We start from the raw sequence: 19,106 nt of genomic DNA, 5'->3' as shown, positions 1-19,106 counted from the left end.
ACCGAAACGACTGCTACAAGACCAGCGCCGACGAAACAGGCGTTACGAGACGACCTGCGCCTCTGGCGAACGCTTCAGGCCTCTCCAACGGTGTCGGGGTCGACCGCCGTCCAGGAGACGTCCCAGCGCTTCGGAACACGGCGCATACGGCGAGAATGGCGAGGAAGGTGTTGGTGGTGCGAGGGAGAGGTGCCGTCGCGAAGGCTGAGGGCGGACATGCGTCGACTGAGTCGCTTCTCCGGGTTGAGCAGTCGCATCGGGTTGAACTCGATGACGAGCGTGTCTTGTGGGTTGCTGAGGGTCTGCGAGGTCGAGCGCGGAAAGAAGGGCGAGAGGGAGTAGTCAGCCGGCTGCGACTGCAAGGCAATTCAGTCACGCAACCAGCCCACCTCGATCAACGAGTCGGCGAGGTACTCGTGCACAGCGTAGGTCGGATGAGCGGCATCCGTCCAGAAGTATTCGCTCAGCTGGAAGAAGCGCAACAACCGGAGTCAGTCAGGATAAAAGCGAGGACGTAAGTGCGAATGTTTCACGACGTACACGCACGCCGCACTCAGGCTTGTCTTGGTCGGGAACGTCGGCGTAGTTCCACTTGAGGTGCGAGTACGCCGAGCACCAGCTGCAAAGACGGATCAGCCTTCGCTCTCGCGATGAGTGAATCGAGCGAACGACGCACGTTGACGAGTTCTTGAAGCCAAAAGCCTCGGCGTTGTCCAGCATCTGACCGAACCATGACCAGGCGTCCCACACCTGGACGTTGGCGTCCGGCAAGGTGAGCGGGAAATCGGCCACCGTCTCCTTCAGCTTCGCATTCCAGCGCAAGTAAACAGCCTCGTATTCAGAGGGAGCGTCGAAGTCGGGCGTCGACTGCGCGCGAATGGTCGGCGTACGGTGGAATTGGGAGAGGGTCGGGAAGAGGAAGTTGCGGGCTGCAGAAGAGAGTATGGGGAGAGGTCAGTCTTGATTCATGCTGGGAGAGGCTGGAAATCTTTCGCCGCACCTCCGAGGTCGTACAGACGCGTCACCTGCTCTCGCAATCGGTCGAAAGTCCCGTCGGTGACCGGCAGTGCGAGATTGCCCATCTTGCCGGCGATCTCAAAGTCGTTGACGCCGAACCAGATTACTGCGACGCTCTGGCACAGTCAGCCAAGGCTCTTCTGGTGCATGAGGGAAGCTCAACGCACCGAACAACGTCCTGTCGCCGGTCCAAACCGGCCTTGCGCCCTTCCCCTCAGTCGAAGCGTTCACGAAGTACTCCGCAAACCGATCGACCTCTGCCTTGACGCCGTCCTTCGGAAAGTTTGGCCAGCTTCGGTCAGGTGAGAGAGGCGTGCCGCCCTCGGCGAGCGAGAAGGTGCGGTCGTAGAGGGCAGAAGGAACGCGGGTCGAGTTCGCGATGAACATCGACCATGAGCGGCCGCTGCCGAATGTGTCGGGTGACTGGGCCCATTGGTCGTAGCCCTTTGACGGGTTGAAGCCGGTCGCAGAGTAGCTGTCGCCCAGGACGAAGCTGTGCGAGCGGAGCCGTCAGTTCGGCTCACGCGAGGCTTCACGCGCGTTGAGGAAGGGGCGCACAGAGTGTTGATGTCGCCGAGAGGTGGAAGAGCGCTTCGAACGGTGCGCGCGAGCGAGAGGAGGGAGAGAACGAGCGTGAGGAAAGCGAGTGTGGGTGAGGCGGAGCTGGCCTGTGTGTGGGCCATGCCAGCTGGTCGTCGAAGTCTCAGAGCTATGCGTATTCGTCAAAGCCGCTCGAGCATGCCGCGTAGCAGGAAGGCGATGAAATGGCGAGCGGTGTGCGGGAGAAGGAGAGGACGGTGAGCGACTGGCCAGGACTGCAGGGCGTTGATACAGGAGTGCCTCGCTCGTAAGACTAGTTCTCGGATCGGTCAAGGACGTCCGGCCGTTCCTCGAGGAGAAAGACATTCGTCAACTGCCTCGACAGGCAGCCGAGCGCGATGGTCGAAGGGCGCGCGAAGGACGCATACTGAGCACGCAGACGCTGAGCGTATTGTCTGCGTACTCAGCGGCGTGCCAGTCATCGTCGGCGGGTGCGTGAGGAGGAGGAGGGAGGGAGAGAGGTGCGGCCGAACGCTGCAGGAGGGTGGTGGAGGGCGGCCGGCTCCTTTAAATACCAGAAGCGAGGCAGTACAGCATCTTTTCGCTCTTGATGATAGCAGCCGAGTAAAGAGAAGCCGAAGCGGGACGAGCGGAAGAACTCGAGGCGAGGGTCAAAAAGAATGAATACACGCTCCAGGGCAAGCTCCACCGTGCGCCTGCGCAGTCCACAGCCTTCCTCGTATTCTAGTCCACCTTCACCGCAACGCCCGTAGCGGGTCCCACGACGCTTCCAACCGCCTGGTCCCTCAACGCCGCCCAGAAGCCGTCTTTCCGCCTCACGAGTTGGCGAATCATTCCGGATGGCTGACGGTGGATGGGGACCGGAGCGCGGTGGTGCGTGACGAGGTGAGTTGTGTCGGAGTGAGATGAAGCGGCGATGGAGTTGCGGCAATGCAGGGACGTTGTAGCGGAGGCGCCTGGCTGAGAGAGAACCTGTAGATTCCGCAAAGCGCAAGAATCCGTCAGTGATAGCGTCCGCATCGATCGAGGCAGCAGACAAGCAGATGGGACGCACCTTGACGAGCGAGTCGGCAATCAGCTTGTGCACCGTGAAAGTCGGATGCGCCCGGTCCATCCAGATGTAGTCGCGCAGCTGTGCGGCCCGATGACATGTCAGCAACTCGATGATCCTGAGAGCGAGCGCGAAGACGTACGGGAATGCCGCAATCCTTCTTGTAGTAGTCGAGCGACTGCCCGCGCTTCCACTTGAGCGGGGCGTACGACGGACAGTAGCTGCATTGAGTCAACACCGTCAGAAGGAGCTTGCATATGCGACGGATATGCGAAGAAGAGCGCAAAGACTGACTCGGTCGAGTTGCGGAAGCCGTAGGCCTGCGGGTGCGCGAGCAGCTGCAGGAACACGAAGCCTCATGTCAATCACCGGCAGTCAAGCAGCTCAAGCTTGTCCAGCAGCGAGGAAAGCTCGCACACACCTCTTCCCAAAACCCGTAAGCGTCCCAAACACCGACCTCGCTCCCCTTAAGCGTCGACGCAACCTGTCCCGCAAACACCTTGACCCGCTCGTTCCACAACTTGACGTTGGTCCCGACTAGCGCAGCTGCGTTATTGACGTCCGGGAAGCTGTGTTGGGCTTCAGGAGAGTGTTGGAAGGCTGGAATGAGCTGGAAGAGGAATTGGCGTGCTGGAAAGGCGTGCGAGCGTCAGCGGTGTAAGCTTGGGAGAGCGAGGACAGCTCGTGGGCACATACCGCCGCTCTTGTAGAGACGAGACGTCTGGTTCATGAGCTCGGCGAAGGTAGGCTCGAGGATAGTCGGGAGCGGCGTTTTCGACCGCATGGCGATGACGAGGTCGTTCAGGCCGAACGAGACGACTGTGCGCAGACACATCATCGTGTCAGCACGCTATCAAGCTTGAGAGACTCCAGGATTCGCTCAAGACAGAAGCAGCAGGACGCACCAAACAAAGTCTTCCGCCCGTCCCAAACCGGCCTCGCCTTCTTCCCCTCCGTCGTAGCATTCACGAACCAGCCCTCCCAACTATCAACTTGCGACCCCGTCGAGATGTTCGGGTAGGTGGGATAGACGCGGTCGGGAGATGTGGTTGCGCCGCCTCGGGCGAAGGAGAAGGTGCGGTTGAAGAGAGCGGGCGAGATGGTGTTGTTGGCGAAGTACATCGGCCAGGCTGTTGCAGAGGGCGCGCGTCAGTGGCGAGCGAGAGGATCAATCGCGAAGACAGAGCGGGACGAACAAGGACCGGCAGAAGTAGTCTGGGCACAAGAACGAGCGAGGTCAGCCTATTGTACGAAAAGGAGACGCTCGTCAGACGCACCTTGGCGGGTTGAGCAAGCGGGTCGAATCCTTTAGACGGGTCGAAGCCCGTCTCGCTGTAGGAATCGCCAAAGACGAAGCTATGCGACGAAGCGACAGGTGAGCCAATGTCGCTATGTCCGCTGCTCAACTAGAGAGAGAGAACGTACACAGTGTCTATATCGTTCAGCGGAGCGAGCACCGCCTGGACGCCCCAGCCCTTGCCGCTCAGCAAGAGCACGAGCAAGTGAAGCGCGAAGATCAGCGATAGAGGGGAGACACCGGGCAAGGCGCCCCTGCCCCGCGAGCGAGGCATGCGCCCGTCTAGCTGTACGGAACCCTAGCGAGTAGCTGAGGGAACCTGAGGGCGAGGGAGGAGGACGAGGAGGCGACGCTCGCCGGCCCCCTGCGATTGCCCGTGCAAGCAGATCTCTAATAGGTGAAGAGGTGACCTTGCTGCGCCTAATGACGATCCAGGACAGCCTATTCGTCGAGGGTCGACGGAAGGGGAAGTCGATGAAGGGAGGAGGCTGGTCGAGGCGGCCTCTCGACGGCGACAGTTCGCGCGGCGTTGCTGCAAGTCCGTGGCGATAGCAAAGATAGCGACAGCGAGTACCGCCGAGAGATCGGAACCATAGCGAGCGCTCGTGGAGAGCAGTGCGCGAGAACTGATGAGAAAGAGGCGCGAGGAGAAAACGGAGGTCTCCTCCTCGTCCGGCCGAATTGACCAGCTGACAATTCTTTTGAAACGCTCATGAAATACTTGCAGGGGTCGGCTGGGCCCTAGAAGGACGTGCCAGCGTGTCGCGGCCGACCTTGTCGAGTTCGCCGTCGTGCGGGCAAGTGCGGGGCTTCACTCCTTCACCATGGCACAGCAGGACAAGTCGGACCAGGAAGTCTCGGACAGGCTCGTACGGGTGCGCTCCAACCGTCCACGTCCAGCCAGAGACGCCCGCTCACTCTCCCACTCCTCCTCACCCCACATTCACGACGAAACGCTCTCCCCGCTCTAACCGCCCCATTGGCGCTTCTTCGACCACACTACCGTATGACGAGACACCCAGGCCGCTCTCGCCGACCCCGCCATCTTCTGCCCCGGCTTCGACGCCTCGCGCGTCTTCGCCCTCATCTCCGTCGTCCTCCAGTCCCCTTCGTCACCCAAGAAGCGCCTCCTCCGTGCTATCAAGACTGTCTACCTCTTCCAGGTTACCAACTCGAGCGGGCAGGAGGCGCAATGGTGGTTGGACATGAAGGTGCGTCGGGACAGACTCGTTTGGATTGCGGTAAAGGGCTGAAGGGTAGAGCTTCTCGCTGATCATCTCTCAACATCTACCACTCACGCAGAAGAAGGGTCGAGTCGGCGTCCTCAAGCCCGGCGAGAAGGCGCCTCTCAAGCCAGACGTGATCGTTCGAGTCCAGGACCGCGACCTCGTCGGACTCGTGACAGGAAGGGTGCGTCCGCTCTCGCAGCGCTTCAGTTTCTGCTCTCCCGGAGTCGTTACTGATCCTTGCCTACGAGAGACCCGCAGCTCACGCCGCAGAAGCTCTACGCCGCCAAGGTCAGTCTCGCTTTCTCGATCCTCTCGCTCCTCTCGCGCGATCCACTCGAGCTTAGACTGCGTCTACTGACACGCACAATGCACAGCGCCTCCACATCCGTGGCGACCTCGACCGGTCCTTCCAAGCCCTGCGCATCCTCTCGCAAGAACGCGAGAAACTCGAACGCCTCGCCGGTCCCGAAGTCAAGTCTTCCTCTTCCGAGGGTGTGTGGGCGCAGTTTGGCGGGAACGGGAAGCAGAAGAGTGTGGGTGAGAAGGTTAGTGAGGGATGGGAGACGGTCAAGGCCAAGCTTTGAGAGAGAGAGATGTATTTGACCGTGTGTTGCGATAGTCTGTGTGTTTGCTATGAAACTCTTTTTTGTCGTAGCTCGTATCGACCGGCTTAAGGAGCCGAGAGCGCAAGTGCTAGGCAGACGACCGAAGAGCTCGTCTGGAATCTGGGAAGCCTGGTCTCGTCTCGCTCGCCTTTGCCGCGCCTGTTGGAACAACAACCGCAATCTTGCGTGCGCTCTACTCGACGATAATCGTCTTTGCCTCCTTCTTCTCTTCCTTCTTCACGTCCCCCTCCTCGTCCTCCTCCTCCTTCTTCGCGCTCTTCCCCTTCCCCTTAACCTTAAAGAACCCATCCAACGTATTCTTCTGCCCCGGATCAATCACCTTCTTCCCTCCCTTTCCCCCTCCCGCTCCCTCAGTTTTCTCCTTCTTAACCCCCACCTCCACCGCCCTGCAAAGCACCTCCCACTCCTCCCTCCGAATAATCCCACCCGTCGCCTCACGGTGTCCGCGCGCAAAATCTTCCCCTACGCGGGCGGACCAGTCTGGAGAGAGGGCGTCGCAAAGGGGTTTGAGCGAGGTGAGGAAGGCGATTAGGTCCGGTGGAGGGGAGTCGGGGTGACGGGGAGCGCGGCAGGAGAAGTGCACGTGGTCGGGGGTGTAGCCGGTGTTGGCGCACTGTGTGGAGAAAGGTTAGGAGGGAAGGGAGAGCAGAGGAGAGGGGACGAACCATGACGCAGACGAGGGTTTTGGCTTTCCTCAGCGTGCCGGTCCAGCGAGTCGCAATGACCGGGTGTACTGCGCTCCCCCAGTCAGTACGCTGAGCGAGATGAAGCGGGCGAGAAGGACGGGAAACGCACTCTGGTACCCTGAATCGACCGTAACGACCGCGATCCTCCCATCCTTCGAAAAGACCGGCGGAGCAGCCTGCCACCTACTCGTCTCGGCGCTCGTGCGCTCTTTCGCCTCCAACAACTTCTCGTCGCCCAAGATCCGCTTCAAACCCGTTCCTGGTTTCGCCTCTTCTGCGTCTGCTGCGGCTTCGAGCGCGGCGTACGCATCCGAGACGTTGAATTCCGGCGTTCGTCGCGGAGCATTGAGGAGCGCCACAGACTTGGACAGGGCAGATTTCGTGAGCGCCTTTTCGACCGGCGCAAGACTCGCAGGCCACGGTTCGTCCTCGGCACCAAACTTGACTTTGCCACTTCCCAAGTCTCCATACACGCCTACCAGTGCGCCGAGCGCCAACGCGCCTTTCCCCCTTTGTTCGGGGACGAGTTCGGCGCAGAGCGTGTAGGTGAGGAGGGAAGTTGTCGCGACTGGGAGGGAGTGACATGCGGAGAGGACTTGAGATTCGGAGGGGAAGAGCGAGGAGAGGTGGTGGTCGATTATGAGGGTCTTGCATTGCGAAGGGGGGAGAAGAGGAGGGCCGGGACGCGAGCCTTGGTCGAGGATTATGCAGCGTGTTGGGCCGCCTTCGTTTGGGAAAGTCGCGAGCATCCCTTCCGAGGCCTGGGGGGAGTGGATGTTGAGACCGCGAGGGAGGTGGTAGATGGCTGTGAGGGAGGGTGGGTGCGAGAGAGCGCGGAGGGTACGGGAGAGGACGAGGGCGGAGGAGAGGCCGTCGGCGTCTTTGTCGGGGCAGAGCAGGACTTCGGGGGTCCCTTGAAGCGTCAGTGGGAGGTGGTCGGAGGAGACAGGAGCGCACGCACCTCTGTGCTTGTCGCGGATGCTGCACAAGTCGCAACTCGAGAAGGTCAACCCGCGGGCTGCTTCTCTTCAAGCGAGCGCACTCACCACTCCCTGATCCACTCTTTCGCCTCGTCCATCTGCGTCCTCGGAGCAGGCCAGTCCTTCCACTTTCCTTTGCCTGCGGCATCCTGAGGGACGGTCGTCGAGTCGAGAGCGGGTGAGGGAGAGCGGCGGGTGCTTTTGGAGGGCGAGGACGATGTGGCTGTTGCGAGTGCTCGTTTGGGCATTGTGTGTGGTCGTTGTTGGAAGGTGCGGATCATGAGAGGGAGAGGGTTAAGGAGTGCTTGCTCGGACGTCAGGTTGGGCGAAGATCGAGGTCACGTGCGGCGAAGTCCCTCACTTCCGCACCAGCCACGTCCTCTCCTGAACGAAAGCCAGGACACGTCAGCATACAGACGGGCACAAGCACAAGCAGCAGCACCAGCCAGTCCACCACCAGCCAGCCCAGCACCGACTCGCCTCGTCCGCCGCTCGACCCACGCTCGCTCCACCCACCCTCACACTAACTTACTCACTCGCCAACTCGCGTCTCCTCCCCACCTCGACCCCACCCAAGCACCGCCTCATTCAACACACACGCACACCAGAGCTCGCATGCAAGCCCACCTCCCCTCGCGCTCGTCCGCACCCAGCATCGAACTCGACCCATCCCTCGCCCAAATGGCCGCCTCGGCACCCGACCTCGCAGCAGGCCTGGGCGCATACGCAGACCAGTTTGAGGCACTCGCAAGGGCGTCGGGAAACTCGTTCGGTCAGCGGGCCAACGGGGAGGCCGGTGAGGAGGGAGCAGAAGCGCGCAGTGAGGACCAGGCTGGGATACCGGTTGGAAGTCCGGCGCCCGAGTCGAACGGGCATGCGAATGCTGCGACCGACGGAGACGTGAGCACGGGGAGCTCGACGACGGGCGGACAGTTTGGCTCGTTCGACGCGACCGGACAACCCAGGCAGGCAGCTCCTCGAGGCGGACGGACGAAGTCGACGTACCAGACCGGTGCACTCGCAGGCCTCAATCCCGCCGACCGCACAAACATTCGCAAAGAGCGCAACAGGCTCGCGGCGCAACGGTCGCGCGATCGCAAGGCCGCCGAGTTCGAGCGCCTTGAGCGACTCGCCGAGGACAAGACGCAGGAGAACTCGATCCTTCAGAAGGAGCTTGAGATGTACAGGAAGCGCGTCAAGGACCTCGAGGAGATCGTCAGGGCGCTGCAGGCGGGCGCGCCGGTCGACAACATCCACATCGTCGGCGAGCCCGTCCTTCCGCAGCTCCCAACGCTCGACAAGGTGTGCTGCGCGCTTCTTCCCTTTCCTTCTTCCCTGTGCTGACTTGCTCTATCTTGCAGCCTCTGCACAATCACGGGCACACCGAAGACACAGGCGGCGACCTCGACCTGAACCTCGGTTGACAACCTTCGCTTTCTCGCTTCAAAATGGGCGTCCACCTCGCGTGGGCACGGCGGCTCTTCCTCTCTCGCATCAGTTCTGTCCATACTACTCCTGTTGTTGCACTCGTAGACACACATCCTCTGTGCAAATACTCGCAGTTTTCCCCTTCGCCGCCAGCCGCGGCTCACCGGGTCGACTTTATCTGATCCGGCCTCCGTTGCTCCGCGCCGACTCCGACCAAGACGCCGGTCCCGCCGCAGCACGCCTTTCCTCTCCCACCTCTCTCTCCACCTCTCTCTCCATCGCATGCGCCTGCGCCTCATCGGAGCAGTCACAGTCACCCTGGCCGCCCTCCTTCTCCGTCCTCGCCTCCCATCCTTCACCCGCGGCGTCGCATCCATGTCCTCTCCCCTCCCCCGCGCACCGACAAAGAACATCGTAGTTGTCGGAGCGTCGTACGTCGGGCTTGCGGTGGCGACGGAACTGAGTAAAGTGGTGGGAGAGGAATATAGGGTTGTGGTGGTCGAGAAGAACTCGCATTTCGGGCACCTGTGCGTTTCCTTGCTCTTCTTCTCTCGGTCGATGGAGTGTTGACGATCGTGCGGACGTGTGGAGGTTCGCCTACCCACGCTTCGCGATATCCCCCTCACACGAACACACCGCCTTCATCCCCTTCTCGACGACTTCGCACTCGATGCTCCCCCCTCCCCATACCATCCTCCACGCAACCGCTCTCTCCCTCCTTCCCTCCAGCCGCATCCTTCTCGACCGGCCCATCTCGCTTCCCTCTTCCCCTCCCTCCAACGAGATCTCGTACGAAGCACTGATCCTCGTGACGGGCACGAAGCTCTCGCCGCCGGGTACGATGCCGGGTGGCACGAAAGCTGAGGGAGTCGGGTATCTGAGGAGTAGTCAGGGGAGATTGAGGGAGGCGGAGAGGGTGGTTATTGTAGGTGGAGGGGCAGTGGGAGTTCGTGCGTCTCCTCCTCTTCCTCTCTTCTTCCCTCCTCCTCTTACTTGTGGGGAAAAGGACTGATGTAGATGTGGAGGAATGCACAGAGATGGCCACCGACCTAGCCACCCTCTACCCCCCTCCGCTTAAACACATAACCCTCATCCAATCCCGCCTCCTCATGCCTCGTTTCCATCCCGCCTTGCACGACCTCGTCCTCCGACGATTGGAGGAGTTGGGTGTGGAAGTGGTTTTGGGAACGAGGGCGGAGGTGCCCGAGGGGGGATGGGAGGGGGTGAATGAGAGTGGGAAGGGTGGGAAGGTTAGGCTGACGGATGGGAGGGAAGTCGAGGCGGATTATGTCGTGCGTTCCCGTCCTCTCTTTTCCTATCGACCTGAAGATTGCAAGATTGACGCGCCCGCGTGGGGCAGATCCACGCCCTCGGCCAAACGCCCAACTCGTCCCTCCTCTCCACCCTCTCGCCCTCCTCGATCCTCCCAACAGGCTACATCCGCGTCACTCCCTCTCTTCTCGTCTGCCCCTCCTCGGCATCAGAAGCCGCCGAACTCGGAGGTAAAGTGTTCGCGCTGGGAGACGTAGCGGAGAGTGGTGCGCCCAAAGCTGCGAGGCCGGCGTTGGAACAGGCGAGGATTGTGGCGGGGAATGTGGTCAAGGTTTTGCGGGGGCAGGGGAGGGAGTCGCTCGAGGTGCGCTTAACCTTCCCTCCCTTTCTTTCCTCGAGTTGACCTTCTCACCACGCTTTTAACGCCGCACGCAGACAAATACCCCCACCCCCGCCGCAATCCACCTAACCCTCGGCTTCCGCGAATCCGTCATCTTCCGGAACCCGCCTCAATCTCCCGCGGGCGAATGGGAAGGCGAACCGACGGTTTTGTGGAAGGACGACGGGAGGGAAGATATGGGTATTCGAGGGGTTTGGGAGAGGCGGTTGCCTGGGTTTGCGAAGAGGGAGGAGGATTATCATTTGTAGCGGACGCGACCATGGTGCGATGCGAGGGTCGCTGGAAGGGTCGCGAGGGAATGGGCTATTGTGCGCAATCCTCTCGCCTTTTTGGTCTCTCGGGCATTGAGAGGCGAGCGCAAAGCTCTTGAATGCACGAGAAGTACGGAGTGAGCACACAACAACGAACGTAAGAAGAGAGAGGGGAACAAGTCTATCTACACGCCCAACACCGCGCGCTCACACGCCCGCCAGCAAAGCCAACGCGAACGCCTCCAAATCCTGCCACCCTCCTCCGACCCTCACCAAAACCTTCTTCTCTCCCTTCTTCGCCCTCGGCCCAACCCGATCAACCATCTTCAGCATCACCGCTCCTGACCCTCCTCCGCCCGGCAGCGCGAACGAGTACCGCGCCTGGAAGAGCTCGACTGTCGCTGCTTGAGTGCGGGAGAGAGGCGGGTCGATGCGTGTGATCGAGAGTGCGAGAGGGAGGGAAGAGATAGTTTGTGCGACGAGGAGGTCGAGTGGGTCGAGGGGGTTCGGGATGTAGGAACCGTCGGAGGGTGCAGGGGTTGTTGAGCGCGAAGGAGCGAGGGAAGAGCGGGGGCGGTAGGAGGCGGGGAGTTTCGGGACGGGAGGGGGAGCGCGGATAGAGGCGATCCGTTGTGCTTGAGCCATCAGACTCGGTTCGGGCGTCTGGCTTCGCCCGAAAGAGAATGATGAAGACGTCGTCGAGAGAGCGGGACTGGTAGGTCGGGAAACACGCGAAGGCATCCCGACGGATCGACTGAGCGAGTACCGTTTCGACGAGAGCGGTGGTCGACTCGCCGAACCAGGCGTAGGCGACAGCGCCCTTCTCAATCCTGCATCTCCTGCGTCCGCTCCGCCGAAGCCGAACGCGCCGCTCTGCCTCCTCGAACCAGGCGACATCGCCCCAGCGATACTCGACCTCGGCCTCGGGATCCGACTCGGCGTCTCAGGCCTCGCACTGACCGACGCATCCGAGAACGCCGGCGACGGTGCACGGGTGGACATCGAAGCGCGCGAAGCGGGTCGGACCACTCCTGCTGCTGAGATGCGGCCGGATCGAGGGGCTGGTCGTTGAGGAGTCGGAGCGGGGGAGGCGAGCGTCTCCATTACTTCCGAGTCGCGCGAACGGGTGGCGACGTTCCATCTGGGTCGTGAATCGAAAGGCGAAGGCGAGACGGGGCGGAGAGACTGTCTCCTCGAGTCCGCTGTGTATGGCGCGAGAGAGGCGGACATGGTCGACATGCTTCTCCTGTGACTGAGGCTGAAAGAGGCAGAGGGAGTGCGAGGAGGCGTGGAGGACGAGTCGCTGACGAGGCGTTTGAGGGATTTGGGCGGTCGAGGGGGTGTCGGACGGTTTGTTGAGCGAGAGAGGGAGAGCGAGTCGGGGTAGTGGTCGGGCGAGGTGACAGTTCCGAGCGTCGCGATAGACGGACTCGAGGCCGAACTCGCCAGTCCGCCCGCTGGCCTCCTCGTAGGCGTCTGTTCCTCCCCTCGCCCTCCTTTCGCCCTCTCAACAACCGCTCCCAACCCCTCTTTCGCACGCTCCAGCTCCCCGGCCACACGCTCCACATCCCCCTTCAATCCTTTCCACCTTCCCTCCATCCCGCTCAACCTGCGCACAACCTCCCCATTCGTCGTCCGTCTCTCCCTCACGCCCTTCTCCAAGATCCTGAGGACACGGTCCGTTGCGGGAGCGTAGTAAGAGGACTTTGTGTGCAGGGTGGTGAGGAGGGGCGTGAGTGTTGAGAGGAGGGATGAGGCGAGTGAGGGGGAGAGGTGGGCGAAGGTGGGTAGAGAGTTGTGTGAGGGGGAGGGGAAGGCTGGTTCGGATGGTGAGCGGGAGAGACCGCGGCGTGCTGAGGAGGAGGATGAAGAGGGAGGCGAAGGACTAGAGTCGAGGAAGGACCGGCCTTGCGCGACAACCTTTTCGAGAGACCGCATCATGTCTTCCGCTTGGGCAGAGACGGTTCGAAAGACCACGAGCCACTTGTCTTCTTTCAGCTCTTCGCCGAGGACCTGTACATTCGACGCGTTCGCGGATCAGCTCTTGCGCTCAAGGCGAGAAGAAGAGAACGGAAGAGTCGAACGCACGTCCGCATCCTTCTGCGCCGCCTCCCAGTCCGCCACAGCATCCGCCCATTTGTGCTTCAGCAGATCGAGGTCGCCGCGCTCATCGGTTGCGGTGAGCGAGTGACTGGGGTCGAGTAGTGGCTCGACTTGCGAGGCGAGCGCCACGTATTGCTGTTCACGCGAGTCGTCAGCGTCGAGAAGTTGAGATGAGAAAGGAGGAGCGAAGGATGAACGCACGCTTCGAACAGCCTCAAGCTTCGCCTCGAGACGCATCAGCGCCGCATCCACCTCGCTAACGCTCTCCGCTCCACCTGCTGCGTTTTCCGTCTTGCTTGTACTCGCGCGCATTGACGTCGCATGTCGCAGTTCCTGCGACTTGTAGCGCTTCAATAGGGGAGAAGGAGGAGAAGGGAGGGGAGGATTAGCGCACCTGGATCTCGAAGATGAGGGTGTTGACTTCTTGAATCTCCATGAGAAGCTCGGTGATGCTTGACGAGACGGAGAGAAGAGATGGCGGGTTGCTACAGGTTGGAAAGAGAGGACAGTGATCAGCGAGAAAGGAGAACCAGGGAAGAAGAGGTTGAGCGAGGGAACTCACGACAGTCGGCTCGACGGCGCGGTCTTCAGAAAGCCCCGGTTCGTCCCGTTCATCGTCGTCCCGTCCAGTACATCTCCCTCGCCGCCCAAGGAACCTTTGTCCGCTCCACCTCCATCCGCACGATCCGCCTGTTCACGCCGCTGTTCCCCCTCCTCACCTCCAATCGCGGTGACTACCGCCTCATCGAGAGACAAATCCGCCAATTGGCCCGCCAAGTCGCTCGCGGTGCTCGTAGACTGCGATAGCGCGGTAGAGACGGTCGGTGTGTGGGGCGCGAGGGTTGGTTTCGAGGGCGACGAAGACGTGTATGACGAGGTGGAAGGGGCGTGGTGAGTGTTTGTCGAGTCTGTGAGGCTGTTGAGAGGCATCTTGGGCGTGTCAGTGCGTGTGGGAGAGTGTGAAGGGGGCAAAGTTGGGTGAAGGTGGAGGAGAGCGCACCGAGAGAGTGAGGCGGTTGAAGGGCGTTGCTTGAGCGTGTCTGCAGAGTCCATCAGAGCACTGTTTGCTCGAGTCTAGCCCAGTCTGCTCGAGTCCAGCGAGTGTCACTCTCTCAACCCTCCTCGCTCCTCTTCCTCGTCGCCCTCGACCAACCTCGACCGCGCTCATCTCGCACTGCTGCCAGCTAGACGACACGCTCGGGCATTGCATGCACAGGAGAGCGCTATATTGCATCCACGCTTCACACCGCACACTCGTCGCACACTCGCTCACCCAGCGCCCTGCTCCCGCTCGACGACTCGCTCGAAACGCCATGTCCACCTCGTCTGCGGCACAGGGCGAGGCGCAGAAAGATTCGATGATGCAGGTGGAGGAGACTGCGCCAGGTTACGCAAATGCAGGGGCTCAAGAAGGTCAGGCAGGCGAAGGTGAGCTTCCCTGGACTTGATCGCTCGTCTAGCTCTCGATGCGGAGGATTGACGGGCTGCGCTCATTTTCGGGCGGATTGACAGACACGACAACCGCCCCAGGCGTCATCCCCGAAGGCTTTATTGTTCATACCGAATCCTCAACCTCGATCCTCTTCGCCGCTCCCCCTTCCACCACGTCCTCCGGCCCCGCTCCGGTCTTCCTCAACCCCGTCCAGGAATACAACCGTGACCTCTCCGTCGTCGCGATCCGCACGTGGGGAGAGGTGAGGCAGAGGGAGAAGAGGGACAGGTGGGAAGAGGGACTGCGGAAGAAGTGGGCAAAGAAGAGGGCGAGGGATGCGAAAGGCGAGGGAGACAAGGGGGCGAAGAAGCGGAAGGCAGAGAGCGGAGAGAAGGAGGCTGTTGCGGAGGCGGATGCGAGAGAAGGCGAGGCTGAGAAGGTGCGGAGCGGTCCTTCTCCTACGCCTGTTCTCTCCCGCTGATCAATGTCGCCCTGCAGACTTCAGAGTCGGCTGCGCCCGCAGAACCGCAGGACGAGAAACTCCCGCCGCCGCCGACCTACAAGTTCACGCTGCTTGAAGCGCTCTCCGCAACCGGCCTCCGCGCAATCCGCTATGCGAAAGAGCTGCCTCTCCTCCGGTGCGTGCGCGCAATCACATACACGGCGTGCGCGCACGCTGACGCCCGCGATACCCGCAGATACGTCGTCGCGAACGACCTCTCCGCCTCCGCCGTCGCCGACATCCGCCGCAACATCGCCTTCAACGGCCTCTCTCCCGCCGGTCACTCCCTCCTTCCCTCTGTTCCGCCTTGCGTCCCTCTCTCCTCCCTCAAGCCTGACCCACCCTACGGCCTCTCCAAATCCGACATCGACGAAGCCCTCCACGGCAAAGTCCGCGTGAACGAGGGAGACGCGTGTGTCTATATGTACCAGCATCGCGATGAGGACAAGAGGTTTGACTGTGTCGATTTGGATCCGTATGGAAGTGCGGTGCCGTTCTTGGATGCGGCGGTCAATGCGACGGCGGATGGAGGTGCGTTTCGGACTGGTCGCGCAGCTTGCTTCCGGTCCGCTCAGGGTTCCGAGTATCTAGCTGAGTCTCGACCGTTCTGCGCGCAGGCCTGATGTGCATCACCTGTACCGACATGGGCGTTCTCGCGGGCCACAACTACCCCGAGAAGTCGTGCGTCCGCTCGTTCGATGACCACTCCCGCTTCGCTCACGCATGTGTCGCACAGCTACACCCACTACGGTGGCGTCTGCATCAACGCCGAGTACTCTCACGAAGTCGTGCGTCTCCCCTCTTCCCCTCCTTCGGCTCTTTCCCTAACACGCGTCCCGCGCGCAGGCCCTCCGCCTCGTCCTTAACGCCCTCTCTTCCACCGCCTCGCGCTACGGACGCTACATCGAGCCTCAACTGTCGCTCTCGATCGACTTTTACGTAAGGTTGTTCGTGAGGGTTCGGACGGGACCGAAGGAGGTAAAGGCTGTTCCTTCGTGCGTTGCTCCTTCCTCGCATTCTCCGATCCGTTCTTCGCGCGTGGAGAGATTTGCTGAGGAATTGAGCGGGCGACGCACAGCAAAACCGCCCTAGTCTACTATTGCCACTCCTGCCAGACTCCTCACTTCCAACACCTCGGCCGCGTTACCGAGAAGGTCAACCCGAGGAACGGGCAGAGCAACGCGACGTACCATGTGCCGAGTGGTCCGCCGGAGGAGATCGAGAAGGGAGGGAGGTGCGGCGAGTGTGGGGGGAAGATGCATGTGCGTTGACGTTCCTCGCTCTTTCGGTCCCTTGGCGCAATGCAGCGAAAAGGGAGACTGATAGGTTTATGCGATACGTCCGACAGATCGCGGGACCGATGTGGGCCGCTCCGATCCACAATCGCGACTTTGTCAAGGAGATGCTCGAGCACGTTGAGTCGAACCCGAGCGACTTCAAGACGAGCGATCGGATCAAGGGCATGTTGCGCGTTGCGCTTGCGGTGCGTCGCGCTCCTTCCATTAGCGCTGAAGGATGAGAGACTGATTAAGAAGAGTTTGGGTTGGCAGGAGGTCGAGGCGCCGCTGTACTTCTCGCCGGCCAAGATCGCGAGCTACTTCCACGCCATCTGCCCTCCCATCACGACCTTCGCGTACGTCCATTTGCCCTTTCCCCGTCAACCCCGCTCACCTCGCAACCGTCGCAGCTCCGCCCTCCTGAACGCAGGCTACACCGTCTCCCGCTCGCACGCCATGGCCGGCTCAATCAAGACCAACGCGCCGCGGTCGTTCGTGCACGATGTCGTGAGGGAGTGGATCAAGGAGCATCCGGTGGCGATGAAGAATGTCAAGGATGGCAGTCCAGCGAAGGTGTTGCTGGCGAAGGAGCAGAGGTGCGTAGTCCGCGCTCGCGTCTGGTACACCGTCCGAAGTGCGATGCTTGTTCCAGCCCGCACAGTCGGATGAGAAGGTGTTTGACGCGGCGGACGCAAAGCTGACTCGCTTCACCCGTCTCGCAGGCACACCGTCTCGCTCGCGCCGCACTCGAACGTGTCGTCCGTCCTCCTCGACAACGTCAAGCTAGTGCGGTACCAGATGAACCCGCAAGAGAACTGGGGACCGGCGAAGGCCGCTGTGAGGGGCGCGCCGCAGAAGTAGGGCACGAGGCACGGTGGATGTGAGGGTTGATAGGGAGGTTGCGCATTTTGCATTGCTTGCTTCTCGTCAGCCTAGATATACTGCAAGAGAGTCTAGCTGGCTGGACGCGAGTGTTCCCCTCAACGAAAGCCGCTTTCGCTTCTTCTCCTCCCTCCGCTCACCCTCATCGGCTCTTTCTGGCTGTACGCTCTCGCTACAGGCTTTTCAGCTCTTGCAACTTCTCACACAGCGCCGGCTACCCGTCCAACAGCCCCTTCACCCGCTCTTGACCTCATCGCTACTCGTCGCTGAACAGTTCCGAAGGACAAGGTGAGCTGCATTCCAGAGCCCATGACCTCGTCTGCCAGCTCTCGATATGTGACTCGAGGGCTTGGGACGACTCGCGCGCACGGCGGTGCGTTGTGTGCTTGTGGACGAGCGTGGAGGCAGGTTGCGGGGAAGGAGGGTGTGGGAATTGACGAAGCGTCGGTAGACCGGGTGACTGCTCGACACGAGTCTGAGTACAGGCGACACACACGGCGCTGCTCACGCGCTGGACGTTCCGCTGTCAGAACGACGAGCTGACCACCCTTTTCCTCCTCGCGAACACAGATGTCGACCCAGCAGAAGCTCCGTATCGCCTTCGTGCCCGAACACTTTGCTTCTCCACTTTTGCAGCTAGCTGCGAAGGATGAGTCAATCGAGCTGGTCCCGTGTCCGAGTGCGTCGCCTTTCGTCGATGCCTCCTCCTCGCGAAGCTGAAGCTGACCGTCGTGCACAGGCGGTACCGGCCAAATCATGGCGGCGATCAAAGCAAACGAAGTTGATGTCGCCATCGCGCTCACCGAGTCGCTCATTGCCGGCATCGCGAAGAAGACGGCCGAGTTCAAGCTCGTCGGGACGTATGTCACGTCCCCGCTCAACTGGGCGGTCATTGTGGGCAAGGACAGCAAGTATCAGAGCTTGGGCTACTTGAGGGGCGAGAAGATTGGCATCTCGCGGATCGGAAGGTGAGGACGAGTTCCGCTGGAATTCGTCGAGTGTGGTCACAATTGCGTTGACGGCTGACGTCCCGCGCCCGGTTCTCTCGCTCGCAGCGGAAGTCAGGTTATGGCGAGCTACATGGCGCTGCGGGAAGGCTGGACCGACAAGGATGGAAACGTAGAGCCGATTCAATTTGAGGGTGTGTAACTTCCTCCTCGAAACTGATACCGCAAGAGCTAAGCTCGCTCTGCAGTCCTCGACACGTTCAAAAATCTCCGAGACGGCGTCAACGACGGACGGGCAGCAGCTTTCGTGAGTCTCCTTACATTCCTGCGGTGGTTGCGATTCCTGACGAATTGGTCGCTTGCAGATGTGGGAGCACTTTACGACTAAGGTGTGTTTTTGTCTGTGTTGAATAGCTCGGCTCGCTTCGGCTTCTCGCTCAACTTGCTCACGCTCCTCATCCGAACAGCCCTACCTGAATGAGGTTCGCTTCATCGGCAACGTCCCGACGCCTTGGCACAGCTGGGTCGTCGTCGCCACTCCTTCCACAACCTCCTCATCGTCCCCGCTCCGTTCACTCCTCGAGTCCTTCCTCTCGAACCTGACATCCTCGATTCACTCCTTCGACGCCGCCGATGCTCGCGCGTCCAGCTCGAAGGAGTTCATCAAGGGGCACTTTGGGTATCCTGACGAGGACGTCAAGGCCTGGCTGGAGCAGGTCAGCTACCCAAAGGGCGAGGTGCGCGAGGTCGACAAGAGCATGGTCGAGAAGACGCTCAGGTGAGTCTGCACCTTCCTGTATGCAGGACGGCGAGGCTTCCGCTTCTCCGCCTCGCTCAGTCTGCTCACTGCCGCTCTGAACAGGACTCTTGAAGCAGCCGGCGTGCTCAAGGCGCCTACGGCAGGCTGGAACCTCGAGGACTTTGTCGACACGAGCGTCGCCAAGTTGCAATAGATTCGGGCGCCGGCCGGCGTCGTCACTCAGCATTATGCGCTGCTCGCACGGAGGATGCTCACAAACTGCTGCGTCGAGGAGTAGCCGCCGGCAGCGAGTTGAGAGTCGCTTGGACTGCTGCAGACCTCTTCCCTTGGCTTCTTGCTAGCCAGATATCTTTCATGGGGGTCTTAAACTGTGTCAACGAAGCTCTCGCGCCTTTGGAAGCAAGT

The 19,106-nt window shown here is 61.1% G+C and overlaps 9 protein-coding genes across 9 annotated transcripts; 5 read left to right on the top strand and 4 right to left on the bottom strand.

The window, feature by feature from the left end:
* Nucleotides 1–74: 74 nt before the first annotated feature.
* On the bottom strand, nucleotides 75–1,700 carry RHTO_05486 (GDSL family lipase, carbohydrate esterase family 16 protein; the record flags this gene model as incomplete). The annotated part of the gene is made up of 7 exons (XM_016419147.1): nucleotides 75–302; nucleotides 390–467; nucleotides 547–619; nucleotides 677–929; nucleotides 1,001–1,123; nucleotides 1,185–1,510; nucleotides 1,576–1,700. The coding sequence occupies 7 exons, from the start codon at nucleotides 1,698–1,700 to the stop codon at nucleotides 75–77; spliced, it is 1,206 nt and encodes a 401-aa protein (XP_016270037.1).
* Nucleotides 1,701–2,301: 601 nt separating this feature from the next.
* Nucleotides 2,302–4,200, bottom strand: RHTO_05485 (Lipase, GDSL domain containing protein, carbohydrate Esterase Family 16 protein; the record flags this gene model as incomplete). Its single annotated transcript, XM_016419146.1, has 10 exons — nucleotides 2,302–2,550; nucleotides 2,633–2,710; nucleotides 2,772–2,850; nucleotides 2,924–2,967; nucleotides 3,051–3,259; nucleotides 3,326–3,448; nucleotides 3,535–3,759; nucleotides 3,826–3,844; nucleotides 3,907–3,985; nucleotides 4,055–4,200. 10 exons carry the CDS (start codon nucleotides 4,198–4,200, stop codon nucleotides 2,302–2,304), a joined length of 1,251 nt encoding a protein of 416 aa, XP_016270036.1.
* A 550-nt stretch (nucleotides 4,201–4,750) lies between these two features.
* RHTO_05484 (sterol transfer protein) lies at nucleotides 4,751–5,739 on the top strand (the record flags this gene model as incomplete). The annotated part of the gene is made up of 5 exons (XM_016419145.1): nucleotides 4,751–4,801; nucleotides 4,949–5,137; nucleotides 5,229–5,336; nucleotides 5,414–5,443; nucleotides 5,530–5,739. The coding sequence occupies 5 exons, from the start codon at nucleotides 4,751–4,753 to the stop codon at nucleotides 5,737–5,739; spliced, it is 588 nt and encodes a 195-aa protein (XP_016270035.1).
* Nucleotides 5,740–5,953: 214 nt separating this feature from the next.
* RHTO_05483 (phosphoesterase, RecJ-like protein) lies at nucleotides 5,954–7,695 on the bottom strand (the record flags this gene model as incomplete). The annotated part of the gene is made up of 5 exons (XM_016419144.1): nucleotides 5,954–6,394; nucleotides 6,447–6,514; nucleotides 6,577–7,368; nucleotides 7,429–7,448; nucleotides 7,514–7,695. 5 exons carry the CDS (start codon nucleotides 7,693–7,695, stop codon nucleotides 5,954–5,956), a joined length of 1,503 nt encoding a protein of 500 aa, XP_016270034.1.
* A 367-nt stretch (nucleotides 7,696–8,062) lies between these two features.
* RHTO_05482 (transcription factor) lies at nucleotides 8,063–8,871 on the top strand (the record flags this gene model as incomplete). Its single annotated transcript, XM_016419143.1, has 3 exons — nucleotides 8,063–8,641; nucleotides 8,678–8,749; nucleotides 8,809–8,871. The coding sequence occupies 3 exons, from the start codon at nucleotides 8,063–8,065 to the stop codon at nucleotides 8,869–8,871; spliced, it is 714 nt and encodes a 237-aa protein (XP_016270033.1).
* Nucleotides 8,872–9,250: 379 nt separating this feature from the next.
* On the top strand, nucleotides 9,251–10,795 carry RHTO_05481 (Amid-like NADH oxidoreductase; the record flags this gene model as incomplete). Its single annotated transcript, XM_016419142.1, has 5 exons — nucleotides 9,251–9,402; nucleotides 9,467–9,825; nucleotides 9,911–10,167; nucleotides 10,236–10,511; nucleotides 10,583–10,795. The coding sequence occupies 5 exons, from the start codon at nucleotides 9,251–9,253 to the stop codon at nucleotides 10,793–10,795; spliced, it is 1,257 nt and encodes a 418-aa protein (XP_016270032.1).
* A 210-nt stretch (nucleotides 10,796–11,005) lies between these two features.
* RHTO_05480 (protein of Karyogamy protein family) lies at nucleotides 11,006–13,954 on the bottom strand (the record flags this gene model as incomplete). Its single annotated transcript, XM_016419141.1, has 6 exons — nucleotides 11,006–12,811; nucleotides 12,887–13,036; nucleotides 13,103–13,234; nucleotides 13,296–13,386; nucleotides 13,464–13,817; nucleotides 13,902–13,954. 6 exons carry the CDS (start codon nucleotides 13,952–13,954, stop codon nucleotides 11,006–11,008), a joined length of 2,586 nt encoding a protein of 861 aa, XP_016270031.1.
* Nucleotides 13,955–14,214: 260 nt separating this feature from the next.
* On the top strand, nucleotides 14,215–16,973 carry RHTO_05479 (tRNA (guanine-N2-)-methyltransferase; the record flags this gene model as incomplete). Its single annotated transcript, XM_016419140.1, has 12 exons — nucleotides 14,215–14,329; nucleotides 14,414–14,772; nucleotides 14,832–14,971; nucleotides 15,032–15,366; nucleotides 15,453–15,516; nucleotides 15,572–15,623; nucleotides 15,682–15,830; nucleotides 15,914–16,097; nucleotides 16,184–16,318; nucleotides 16,386–16,468; nucleotides 16,523–16,708; nucleotides 16,835–16,973. 12 exons carry the CDS (start codon nucleotides 14,215–14,217, stop codon nucleotides 16,971–16,973), a joined length of 1,941 nt encoding a protein of 646 aa, XP_016270030.1.
* A 591-nt stretch (nucleotides 16,974–17,564) lies between these two features.
* RHTO_05478 (NMT1/THI5-like domain containing protein) lies at nucleotides 17,565–18,894 on the top strand (the record flags this gene model as incomplete). The annotated part of the gene is made up of 7 exons (XM_016419139.1): nucleotides 17,565–17,673; nucleotides 17,734–17,962; nucleotides 18,050–18,135; nucleotides 18,190–18,248; nucleotides 18,307–18,330; nucleotides 18,409–18,719; nucleotides 18,804–18,894. The coding sequence occupies 7 exons, from the start codon at nucleotides 17,565–17,567 to the stop codon at nucleotides 18,892–18,894; spliced, it is 909 nt and encodes a 302-aa protein (XP_016270029.1).
* Nucleotides 18,895–19,106: the final 212 nt, after the last annotated feature.

This window comes from Rhodotorula toruloides, assembly GCF_000320785.1.
Source record: "Rhodotorula toruloides NP11 unplaced genomic scaffold Scaffold33, whole genome shotgun sequence".
NCBI lineage: Eukaryota > Fungi > Basidiomycota > Microbotryomycetes > Sporidiobolales > Sporidiobolaceae > Rhodotorula > Rhodotorula toruloides.
This window is presented reverse-complemented; position numbering and strand designations above follow the sequence as displayed.